This window comes from Danio aesculapii, chromosome 8, assembly GCF_903798145.1.
Source record: "Danio aesculapii chromosome 8, fDanAes4.1, whole genome shotgun sequence".
NCBI classification, from domain to species: Eukaryota; Metazoa; Chordata; class Actinopteri; order Cypriniformes; family Danionidae; genus Danio; species Danio aesculapii.
Window position 1 is genome coordinate 13,512,886 of NC_079442.1, and position 13,216 is coordinate 13,526,101.

A 13,216-nucleotide genomic window follows, 5' to 3' on the forward strand; every position below is an offset into this window, starting at 1 on the left:
AGAGTGAGACCAGCGATCCTTGCATGCATGAAATATTGCACTTTATGATAAGTTTGCTTGCTAACTACACAACTGAAAGCGTATACAAAACAGTTTTTCACTGGGAATTGTAGTATTATAAAATATATAACGTTTTCTATCTGGCAAATGACATGATCTAGTGGGTCTCTGTCATCTTTAATGTGCGTGTTTGTGATTTTAAGAGGCGCAGCTTTGGATGGCTGGGAAGGGTCACCAAGTCACAGTTGAATTGTTATTACTGGATGGTGTTGTGTGATGCTCAAAATAAACAAAACTAATCAACTTAAAATATGTTTTAAAGCAATAACTTTATTTTAACCAATAAAACAAATAAAATTACAAGGCTGTAAAATGTGTACTTTCGCAATGTTTTTGGACTACATACAAAATACAAAAGGCGCAGTCTGAAGTTTCTGGTTCACAGTAAAAAAATTCTTACTAGCTGCAGGAAGGGTTGGTCAAACAGATCATCCTATTTCAAACTCAAACTTAATTCCAGCAACTTAAAGAACTTAAATGATCCTTTTTAAATATAACATATGCAAGTAAACAATAGGATCTCTAAGTAGACCCCTGGATGATTATATATACTGTATATATATATATATATATATATATATATATATATATATATATATATATATATATATATATATATATATATATATATATATATATATATATATATAAAATTCTGGTTCAAGATCGAGAACTGTAGTTTTAAACCTCAGTACGGAACTTGACAGTGGTATTCTTCATCTTCTGTTTGTAGACCTCATCAAACTGTTCATTTTGTGCCACAGTGAAGTGATTTCTCCAGTCTCCAACTTTACCTACACAAATAAAAAGAAAATCAAAGCGAGTGGAAGTAAAGGATTTAGAACGACAAAATTAGATGTTTTATTAACCTTTTCGCATGAAGGGTGAGATCTTGAAGTCCATGACTGGGAGAGTGGAATAGTTGGTCATCTTGTTCTGTTTCATTACATCAAACTGAACCCCTTTTGTTATTCTGTCCCTCTCTTCGGCTGAAGTGGACAATCCCAAGAAGGAGCACAAACGAGCTACTTCACGTCCAGTGTCCTGAGCAAGACATATACAGTACATTTAATATACATACTGATTTTATTAATATTTTGCTAAAATTGTAACTTCATAAACTGCACTTACTTCAACCATATCCTCATAGAACATGTACAATATGTTAGAATACGTCTGTTTTTTCTTCCAATATCCACTAACATGATCGTACCAAGGACCAAATACATCTAGAGAAAAATGATTTATTACAGAATAGATACAAATTTTATGATTTAAGTGAGTATTTTATATGTCTTACATAATATCGTTACTCTCCAAACATGTATGTAGTAAAATTGAAATAAAATGATACGCTTTATGACAATAAAAAAATTTTCCCCCAACATTTTTCCAAGTAGTTACTGTGTGTCATTTCATGAGTTGAGCTAAATGACACAGTTACAGGGCTCTATTTGAATGATCTAGGCGCAAAGTCTAAAGCACGTTGCGCAAACTCATTATGGGCATGTCCGAATCCTGTACAATCGTAAAAATATTTTTAAAATATGGTTTGTGCCGTGGGGCATAGTCGAAAAGGGTTGTGCTTATTCTCTTAATGAGTTATGGGTGTGTTGAGCATATTGTGCAATAAATCAATAAGAGTTTAGTCTCCCATTCCCTTTAAGAGTCCAATGTGTCACACCACGGCACATTTGCTATTTGCATGGTGGACTTTGTAAGTAGAAAAACTGAATGCTTCACTAGCGAGAAAACAGCGAGTTAAACAGACCATCTGCGTGAGGATAAAGAATGAGCCTCCTCCTCGGCCTCTTTACTTTCTCTTTGCTTTACTTTTTACTCTTTACTTTACGCCTTTACTTTTGTGGAGTAAGGAAACGGTGAAAACTCACTCCACTGAAGTCATCTATTAGTCTACATATGTAATTTAGTTTATTAAGCACCAAGATTAGTTTTAAAACTATTCATTCATTCATTTTCTTTTCGGCTTAGTCCCTTTATTAATTTGGGGTCGCCACAGCAGAATGAACCGCAAACTTATCTAATACATGTTTTATGCAGCGGATGCCCTTCCAGCCGCAACCCAACTCTGGGAAACATCCATACACACTCACCTTTACTCATACACTACTGACAATTTAGCCTACCCAATTCACCTGTACCACAAGTCTTTGAACTGTGGGGGAAACCGGAGCACCCGGAGGAAACCCACACGAACGCAGGAAGAAAATGCAATGTAAACCACACAAACGCCAACCGACCCAGCCGAGGCTCGAACCGGCAACCTTCTTGTTGTGAGGCGACAGCACTACCTACTGCGCCACTGCGTCGCCATTTTAAAACTTTTACATTTTTTCAAATAATTTCCAGCAAATGAATAAATAAACGATAATAATGAAATGTGGTCAAAAAACTTTTGTTAGTTATGTCCAAACACACGTCCCATTCTTGGTTTTTATTAAAGCAAATATAAATATGTATATAATAAATAACACTGCTAATAAAAAAAACAATAACATTATACAAATGCAAATTGTCATAAATAAACTGAAGGTGAAGAAGGCATGGAGGTAGTGGTTTTTATATTTATATTGAAAATAATAATTTTTGTCACATTTTAAACCTTTGTTTTTTTTTCATATGTAAAGATATTTGTGTATTGGTGTATATCCTTTATGTATTAAGCAATGTCTAAGCATTTGGACACTCATAGGCGAATAACTAACGTGCTCTGCGCTGGACTTTGGACCAGCTTTAAGTTGGTCAATGGCGCAGTCTAATAGCAACGCACCAACAATATGCCTTAAAACACATCCTTTTCAGACCAGACATTTAAAGACAGGTCACATTAAAAAAAAAGTCTTGAAGAATCCCTCCAACCATACCTGTCAACCCTCCAGTTATTCTCGTATTTCTCCCGTATTTTTAGTCTTTCTCTTAAGGGTGGCAAATAAACATAATGAGCCGAGCCTCCCTATACGCAACCCATACCGCCGAACCATCAGGGGCCGCCCCTAACTCTTAAATGTGAGTCTTTTCCGTGCTTTCGCTTTGTTTAGGCATTTAAACACTTTGAAATAAATATAAAAACGGCGAGATTCCCTTTCCTTTTCATTACAGGTGCCGTCTCCCCTTCATATGCAATCTTCAAAGCAGTCATATAGTTGTGTGTGACTGTCAGCTGAGGCGCTCCATAGTGATAAATAGACGCTGTTTCCCAAATGAATTCTGTACACGCGATTTGAAGGGAAGTGAAAGTCTGGGTTTTGGGTGCATGTTTGAACAGACATATACACATAATTAATAATTATAATAATAACATCTATGTCGATCTTGGTGTTTTTTTTTCTTTCAAACACAACTAATTTCGTCCTAAACGAGCATAAAAAGTTAGGAAAACTATCAAATGCTTTTGTTATAACATTAAATGTGTGCATTTTTTAAAGTGACATCTGTTATTTAATGTAATCAAATGAAAAATCTAAATAAATAAGAGATTAATTTGTTGCTCTTTAATCAGAATGTGTCAGTTATACAGTAAAGAAACTGCTAATGAGATTTGATAGCTTGATTCTATTTCATTATAATAGCTATTAATTTTAAGAAGCTAAACTGTTTGCAAATGTATTTACAGCTAATGTATACTTTTTATTTTTCGTTTGTAAATATTAATAATAAAACATATTACTGACCATTTAACTGTTTATTTACAATGAAACAGCTCCAACAGAACATATTGAGTAATTTGTGGATTTTTTAAAAGGGGGTTGGGGGTCGGTTCGAGGGAATCCCTTATTATGGTGGGCATATCCCTTATTTTTACATCCCAGTGTTGACAGGTATGCCTCCTACCCTCCCCAACTCCCCCTCTTTTCCAGATGGCCGACATGGTGGCCCAGTGATTAGCTTGAAGTCCCTTCTAACCAGTTGACATTTCTGTGTGGAGTTAACATCTTCTCCCCATGCTTGCAAGGGTTTTCCCCGGGTTCTCCGGTTTCCTCCCACAGTCCAAAAAAACATGCAACCTAATTAAATTGAACATACCAAATTGATACCATAGCCAAGCTCTTAGCGAGTACACCTCTCCTCAGCCATCCTATATCTGTCATTAGCCAGAAATAAGCTGGGGGGAGTTCATCGAGATCTACCTGAGCTCAAACTCCCCTCTCACCCTGCAAACGGGAGGGAGCCCAGGGCTTAAGATTCTCATAAGCTCAGGGCTCTCTCCTGAAACAGCATGCCAAACAAGCTTTATTATCAATCATCAGCGAAGTGTGAACCCTTGAATGCATTTTTAAAAGAGCACATACATGCTTTGGTGAAAACACAGGAAATAAAACGTAAAAATTCCCAGTCAAACTACAAAGGACCTTATTTTCCATAGTTCAGAGAAGAAATATTAAGTGCAATATGATTTCACTATAACTTAAAGAAAGCAAATAGTAATTTATAATAAATGTTTTGACACATTACAAATGTATCATTACTCAGTGCTTGTGTTTCAGTACAACTAAGCACAGACTGCCTGTAAGGAATGACCTGTAAACATTCTTGATCGAGCTATGCACTGATAGAAAACTGGCTTAAGTTAACCACTTCCATATTACATTTCTTTAATAAAATGTGTTACTTACTCCTGCCTTCCATGAATTTTTTTAAGAAAGTGTTCCAGTCTCCTGGTTCAGGCTGTCCCATGTTCATTCGATCAAAATGAAAATATGAAACTGCATTGTCTTTTGCATTCCGAGCTACATACACAACCTGGAACAAAGAGCCAAAAATAAGAAAGAAAGAAACTTTCGCCATGAAAACTTTTAGATAGTTTAGAATGTTAATAAATACGGCAATGTTGATGTTTGATCTTTGCAGAATAAATCTATTTCAGCGGATTGATTTCACCTTTTCGACACACATGTATTAAAAATAAATTTAGGTCATGACTGGACATCTAAGATGATCTCTGAGTTGAGTTCCCTAAAATGAAACCAAGAATGAACTTGCTGTGCTCCGAGCATTGTGCGCTCACTCATCTCATTATGTGAGGTTAATGTTGAAATTACACAATTTAATACGTTCCAAAAATTTTATTATATGGTTGTTACACTTGTGTTGTCAATATACTCATGTTTATATAGGCCTATTGGTCTGTGTGTGTGTTCTATTGCACGCAAAGTTTGTATACATATATAACTACCTCTGAGTATATTAGGTGGCACAAATCATTGACTTAATCATTTGAGGGTCTTGGGCTGAAAATTTTGGGAACCATTGCACTAGTGTACTAGAGAATGTGTGTCTGGGCTACCTTGCTGAATGGTCTAACATCGAGGCCTATATGAATGTTACACTTTTTTTCACAAGGCAGTTTGAATGCTGGTTCATGACAATCCATAAAGGTTATTTTTGCTTGTAATCTCCATCTATACAAACTACAACATTCTCCAAGAACACAATGGATTGGCTGTGTTTGGATGCTGTTGTAGATTCACAAAGTCATTAGCATTAATGCTATACATACAGCTATACCTTTGAGTTCTGTTCCCAGAAGGACTTAGGCACAAGTTGCACAGGTAAATGGGTTTTGATGAGGCGAGGAGAGGTGGGCAGATTATCAGCCAGCTCTGTGCCTGAAAGTCAAAATAAAATGTTATTCTAGAGTTGTCATTACATTTAAATACATTCATTCATTCATTCATTTTCTTTTCAGCTTAGTCCCTTTATTAATCTGGGGTGGCCACAGCGGAATGAACCGCCATCTTATCCAGCACATGTTTTTATGCAGCAGATGCCCTTCCAGCTGCAACCCATCTCTGGGAAACATCCATACACACTCACACTCATACACTATGGACAATTTAGCCCACCCAATTCACCTGTACCGCATGTCTTTGGACTGTGGGAGAAACCGGAGCAAACCCATTTTAACGCAGGGAGAACATGCAAACTCCACACAGAAACGCCAACTGACCCAGCCGAGGCTCGAACCAGCGACCTTCTTGCTGTGAGGCGACAGTGCTACCTACTGCGCCGCCTTAGTTAAATACATTAAAATATAAATGATATTTGAAGAAAACAGTGTATTAATGTTAAATGTATTGTCCTTTAAGTGTAGAAGCCACACTATATGAGTTTGGCAAAGTGGCTCTACCAATTCCAAAGTCAAAAATTCCTCTGTTTTCATGAATAGGACAATTTGACCAAAACAACTGTTCACCACAAACACTCTGGTTTCCTACCTGAACATGAACAAAACCCATTAGAAGATATTAATATATTATTGTACATTCATAATACTTTGGTCTCTGACCTAATGGCAATCCTTGAAAACACATCTCCAAGAATGGCACCCTCATATAGATAGGCTGGGAGGTCTGGCGCTCTGGACTTTCATTGCCAAAGTATAGAAGGTCAAGTATGTATGAAACCCAGGTGGTACCTACAAGAAAAAATACAGAGTAGAACTTATTGCATGCTGCAAAATCTTTTCTTAGAGACATAACTCAAGTAAATTTGTAATGTGCTTAAAAATTAAAAACCACATTAATTAACCATGTGTATAATTTTTTTCAACTTAGTATGTCATTAGTTAGCACTAATAAGTGCAGACATTTAAAATATTGTATGTATCTGCAAATAAGAAAAAAAAACCTAACAAAACTTACACATAACACACTTTCACAGCAAATTTAATCAGACAGAAATCAGAAAACACATGATTTCACTCAAATCTCTTTTAAATGATTATTTTTGCTTCTAAAATGTTGTTAAAAAATTCAAATAGGCAATATGTATTTTTAAATGCGGCTTATAAAGAAATTTTATGTATACCTAGACATAGTCAAAAAAGAATAGTTCAGTACATAGAAATGGCCATAGTGTGAGTCTCAAGTGAGAATGTGTCTGGTGCACACCGAGATGAGATAGTGTATCCTTGAGATTGTTTGTCAAGCCCACACACCCGTGGAGCACACCCAGAATTGCAAGATGTTTTCAGAAACATAGAGTGTTGATAAGAAAGTGTCTGGTGCACACAGAGATGAGTGTGTGTCCTACAGAGGGTTTGTCAAGCCCACTCACCTTTGCAGAGCACACCAAATATTGCAAGATGTTTTCGGAAACAAGATGGTGTCTAGTGCATACAGAGATAAAGGAGTGTGTCATACTCCCAAAGGTGATTTGTGAAGCCCACTCTTGTGTGAGGCACCTCAAGACTTGCTAAATGTTTTCAGAAACAAGAGCTGCATCTCAAATGGCCCACTATGCACTCATGCACTATGTACTTACACACTCAACAGCATAGTATATGTATGTAGTGTCGTCCCAATTGAAACACAAATGATTTTTTACTAAGCGGACATTCAACCCGTTTCCCTGACTATGTTTGACGGTTGCCAAATCAGTGAAATAAATGACCAAACTATTAAATAATACCTGTCATGAGTATAACCGCATTCACCATCAGGAGGCGCTATAATCACTCTCGTAGGAGAATTTTGCTTTCACCATCCAAAATAAATAAAGTAATCCAACATATGCGGCCGATTGCTCCGCCCCTTCTGCTACGTGAGCTAAGCTGCGGTCGTTGAGTGCGTGAAGTGTCCATCATTACACACTTCATTTTACCGGCTGAATGAGTGCATCATCCGGGTAATTAAAGTGCACTTATTATTTTTAGTATGAACGCACTACTTACAATATTTATACTACAAAATGGCATAGAATAGTGCATAAGTATGCGATTTGAGACGCAGCTAGGGAGTGTTTATAACATGTCTGGTGCATATGGAGAGAAGAGTGTGCCACTTACATGTGATTGGTCAAGCCCACTCACCTGCATAATGCACACTAGGAATTGCAGTGTTTTTCCAGAAATATGGTGTGTTGATAAGAAAGAGCCTGGTTGATAACAGAGAGGAGAGAGAACGTGTCCTACAGGTGTGGTTTGTCACTAACCAGATATAGAGTTATTGTTGGGCAATTAAGTGGTTAATATTGATGAAACAGATGAGTCATCAGATTTTTCTTGAAAATGGTCAGACTCAGCTGTTTGTCAAGTCATTTCACCAGGATGGATCATCAAAGGTGAATTTCCTTGCAATGGATTTTGTGCCGCTTTGGGATGGTACCGCAAAGCTATGTCCTGTGGGGAAGTGCAGGGTCCTGCCAAGCAAATAACCCTGAAGTAGTGGGCTTAAGTAAATGGGTGCAGAGCCAGCCAGTATTTTGTAGACGAGTGATAGTGTGTTAAATTTGATGCAAGTGCCAACTTGCAGCCAGTGTAGACTGATGAATAAAGGTGTGACATGCACTGTTGGTTCATTAATTCTGTCAGTTTAAAACTAGATTAAAGACACATCTCTTTGCATTAGCGTACACAAAACAACAATGTTTTTGAAATCCAAATCCTCTAAAGGATTGTTAGTCTGCATTATTTAGGGCAATCGGAGCATCTGCCCTTATTTTAGTATGTTTTTATTATTCCCAAGGTTTCCATAATCCTGAACGAGGCCGTATTCTGAGCAGCTGTAGTGGTGGTCATGGAGGAGTGGAGAGCATGAGACTGATTCCTGAAAGACCCCAGTGACAGACGAGTCTTCGCATTAATCCTGAAGGGCCAGCCTGTATATCAGCCAGTGACCTCTCCCACTTGCAGCTTCTGCACGATGAGCCAGGTTTCTCTTTATTTGTTTTCCCTTCACTTTCGTCAATTGGTGAAGTTTGTACCTCGCCATTGTTGGCCACTGGCTTGGATGGTTTGGGACTTGTGGAGCTGCGCATCGATAGATTTGCTCTTTAGTATTTGGACTTTCAGCAGTAAATATTAAACCACACTGAACTGAATTTAACTGAACTTCAACTCTGAAAACTGGACTGACACAGTTTTAATTTACTATAATCTTGTATGTTAAGTTGCTTTGACACAGTATATATTGTAAAAGCGCTATAGAAATAAAGATGAATTGAATTTATTAAAGACCATTAGCTGCAGTGGCTTGATAATGTGGATTGGGAGGCTAGCCAAGAGAGCATTGCAAAAGTCCAGCCTGGATAGGACAAGAGCTTGGACAAGTGATTGAGCAGCATTTTCTAATAGAAAAGGTCTAATCTTCCTGATGTTATATAGGACAAATCAGCATGAATGGGCCGTTACAGCAATTTTCCAACAGAATTATATGAAGTGTTCAATATATTTGTTTCCTTATTGTTTCCTGTTACTATTTGGGTTCTTATTATTTATTTATTTTTTCAGTCTTACAAATACAAGAATCCAAAGTAATTCCAAATTTAATTTAGTGAGTTGTTCTTTTGTGCGACGTGGTGGCACAGTGGGTTGCGCTGCTGCCTCACAGCAAGAAGGTAGCTGGTTCGAGCCTCGGCTGGGTCAGTTTCTATTTCTGTGTAGAGTTTGGATGTTCTCCCCGTGTTGGTGTGGGTTTCCTCTGGGTGCTCCGGTTTTCCCCACAGTCTAAAGACATGTGCTATAGGTGAATTGGCCGTAGTGTATGTATGCAAATGCAAGAGTGTATGGATTTTTCCCGGTGATGGGTTGCAGCTGGAAGGGCATCCGCTGTGTAAAAAATGGACGGATAATTTGGCGGTTCATTCCACTGTGGTAACCCCAGATTAATAAAGGAAAACCTGCAATGCTGTATAATGTGTCAATTCTACACAGTTTTGCAGATTTAAAGGGCTCCACAGACTGTTTAAATTAAAATAAAATAATGTGGTCTATCGCTTTTTGTCAGCACATATGTGTGAGCATTTTAGTGACTTTTCCACATGCAACTTTAACTGTTGTAGAATCGTTAATGATACTACCATATAAAAATAACATTGGCATCACAAGTATTTTGGCTATATTCGACTACAGCAGGGGTGTCCAAACTGCAAAGTTTAGTTCCAATCCCAATTAAGACACACCTGAATCAGCTAATCAGGACAGAGTTTGGAGACCCCTGGGCTATAGCATCTTGGTACAACTGTAGTACCAGTAAACCATGCAACCCTACTTTGTTGTGGTTGTTGCTGTGTGAAGTCGCACAGGTAGAATTACAAGTCTTTACACTTGAAGGTCTTCACAAAAAAATTGAAAAGATTAAGAATAAGTGACAATGGGCAACATTGTCAAGACATTGTTAAATTTATTTCAAGGCATTAGTAAAAAAATTTATGCATAGACAGAAAGACTAAAGCGTGAATTTTCTAAATATGTGAATCCCTCGACAATGTTTGGGCACAATAACTAAGGGTGCTCTGAATTGGGCTCAGGCATGGTTCACTTGGCAGGCCCTGACCCGGTTGGAAGAGGGGTGGCAGAGTGCAGTTCACTTCAGCCTGAAACTGAAGACGAGACGTGATTTTTAAGGGACTGTTTCATATGTGTTTATTAATCATCCTTACTGTTCAATGAATGCAAACTGTCGTAGTTTATTAAAGATGCAAACCCCTCACTGCATGACAACTGGACCTTTAGCAAACCTCCTACTTCCTGCAGCACGAGGACTTTATGATCGTTTATGAGCGTCAAAAGTGGCTGATCTATTTGGTGACATATTTGACTGCGTGTTACTGCATCCCAATCAACTATAATGATATAAAGAAATCTCCACTGTGCTGAGCGAGAGCGCTTCTTAAACTGAACAGTGCATCATCAATGACGTAATCGTGCTCAGGCTCGTATGCAATGTAAGTGCGGGCCGTCGGGGGAGACGGGACAAGTGTGCTTTGGCCCGGTTCAAGGCAACTGTACATAGTGTGAGTACACCCTAAATCTAATAGAGAAACTGAATGTTAAGCTATGACATTACCACCTCACCACTGAGCAACATTTACAGCTGCAATAGTATTATACTGATAAACAGAGGACCAGTTTCTTTTTCCAAAGTTGAGGCCGTTATGGCCCTGGTCTTCAAACCACTGCCCAATCCACAATGCACCAACCCCTTACTCAGAGGTACTGTAGAGTGAGGAGCTCTGTTACCCGTGGAAGAACTTAGAGTGGAACCCCTTATCCTCCACATTGATAGAAACCAGTTGAGGCTTGGGCATCTGTTTCAGATGCCTCCTGAACACCTACATAGGAAGGTGTGCCGGGCTTGTCCCACTGGGAGGAAGCCCCAAGGAGGGGAGTGTTTGAAGAGAGGGAAGTCTGACATGCTGCCCCCTGCATCCCAGCCCCAGATAAGTGGTTGAAAATGGATGAATGGAAGTCACAGGGCAGTGCTGATAACACTTATCTATGTATTTCCATGTTTGTACATACATGTGCTTGTATAGAATAGAGCAGAATAAAAAGGTCTTTTCCATATTAAACAAACATTATTTTACAGAAATAACAAGGAAATATTTTGTCATTTTTCTCCTATTTTGTAATATATTTATTTTCCTGGTTATTGCCTTTGTGGCTTTTGGATCAATACAATTGAAAGCAGTAAGAAATTTTGAGATATTTGAAATAACATGACACTGAGATATAAAAATGTAAAGCAGTCAAGATCTACCTGAAACAACTTTTAATGTGCATTTCCCTGAAAGTAATCCCACACATTTAAATGTTCATGAAGTAGTTAGGATTAATAATTCACAACCCTGTAATGTAATTCTAACTAAAGCTTGCAATAAGATACAATTTACAACTAAATTTAAGTTTAATGTGTGTGATAGCTGTAACTCAGCAGTAAAGTATCAGGACTTTGAGATAGCAAACAGTTTTCTTTTTCTTTTTTTTGTAGTAAGTAGAGACAAGTATAAAATGAGAGGAGTCTTAAATGAAAGCGTACTTAAGTTCAGAAAGAGCATTATAAACACCATTATTTCTATACACCAAATCAAATAAATGGGTGTTTATGAAAACTTTAAGATGCCCTCACCTGCTTTGGGGTAAGTGGCAATTAGAATGTCATCAGGTCTTGCCTGAAAATTTTTCACTTTTTCCCAGTTGTCAGTGAAATAGCGGGTCATAGAAACACCCTCAAAATCAATCAGCTCAGGCCGACTATCCAGTTTCATCTGCAAAATTTAAGTGTCAGGTAAATGCCAAATCTTTACTGCACTCAATAGACATTTGAAAAATCATCACTGGCCATACACTTCAGCATGGAAACTTAAGTAGATTCTATATGTCCATAACAATATCAGTGAATAAAGTACACCCAAACAGCTATTGTATTTCATAAAACACTTCTAATGTTGAATAATGGCAGAAATAAATGTATCATAATTTGTGCAAATTATAGATAAGCCTACTGGAAATTCTGTATTGTTCATTCCTAATTATTGTATCTTAAAAATATGAACGGTACAGCTGTTGATATATACCATCATAAAGATATATATACTCACTGAGGAAAAGTCAGGGATCTCCATTATGGTGAAAAGATATCGCGTCTTTTAACAAGCTTTCTTAATCCTTTTTCCTTTTTGCTTCCAGCTCTCTTTTGCTCGCCTTAAATGTGTCTTGTAGCTCCTACATATGTAGTTACATTCCGAGCTGTCATGCAATGCTGATGTCAAATCACAGCTTATCTTATCTTTAATGTGCAAATTAAGGGCAATTCACGTGGCCAACAAAACTCTATGATTTTACAAGTTGCTGCATTTGAGTTAGCTGCATTTGGGAAAAGGTACATGACAGGAACAGCTGAAACAAAACTATTTAGAGGTTTGTTACAAGTAATTTTACAACAGGGTAACTATTCACACAACAATACAGTAATTTTAGCAGAAAATAAATGTGATATGAATAATTATTAAATAATTAATAAATTATTAGTAACCAATCAAGTTATGGTAATAACTTTAACTTTGCTAAATTTGATTGTAATATAATGTGCACCTTTTGTAAAGCTGTTTTAATACAATAATTGTTGTGAAAAGCGCTATACAAATAAACTTGATTTGATTTGAATTTAATTAAAGCCCCTTATTCTATGCTGCATAAGACTGTAGCATAAAATACCCAATTTATTGTATAAATTATATAAACTATATTTGTAATTAGACTGAAAGTCTATTCGGAAACTATAGTAACTGTGTGTCAAATGAAGTCACTTTTATTTCTATAGCACTTTCTGTCAAATCTGCTTTACAGGCTTTAAGGGTAAACAGGCAAACACTCAAAGTCAGAAAAGAAAATTTCATCATTGTGGAACATATT

The 13,216-nt window shown here is 37.3% G+C and overlaps 1 protein-coding gene across 1 annotated transcript; it reads right to left on the bottom strand.

Annotated features, from left to right (window-relative positions):
• Positions 1-696: 696 nt before the first annotated feature.
• LOC130233299 (cytosolic sulfotransferase 2) lies at positions 697-12,557 on the bottom strand. The gene is made up of 8 exons (XM_056463259.1): positions 12,403-12,557; positions 11,931-12,069; positions 6,368-6,496; positions 5,587-5,687; positions 4,695-4,821; positions 1,192-1,289; positions 930-1,104; positions 697-854 (listed from the first exon to the last, which is right to left on the bottom strand). Exons 1-8 carry the CDS (start codon positions 12,424-12,426, stop codon positions 742-744), a joined length of 906 nt encoding a protein of 301 aa, XP_056319234.1. The 5' UTR covers positions 12,427-12,557; the 3' UTR covers positions 697-741.
• Between the last annotated feature and the right edge of the window lie 659 nt (positions 12,558-13,216).

Bases quoted from the DNA above. Each gene is read 5' to 3' on its own strand.
- LOC130233299 (XM_056463259.1), bottom strand. From the start codon at position 12,426: ATGGAGATCCCTGACTTTTCCTCA. The intron at 5,688-6,367 runs GTCAGAGACCAA...TTTGACTTTCAG, and splicing joins TTTTCAAGGATTGCCATTAG to GCACAGAGCTGGCTGATAAT. The intron at 4,822-5,586 runs GTATAGCTGTAT...TCTTTGTTCCAG, and splicing joins TCTGGGAACAGAACTCAAAG to GTTGTGTATGTAGCTCGGAA.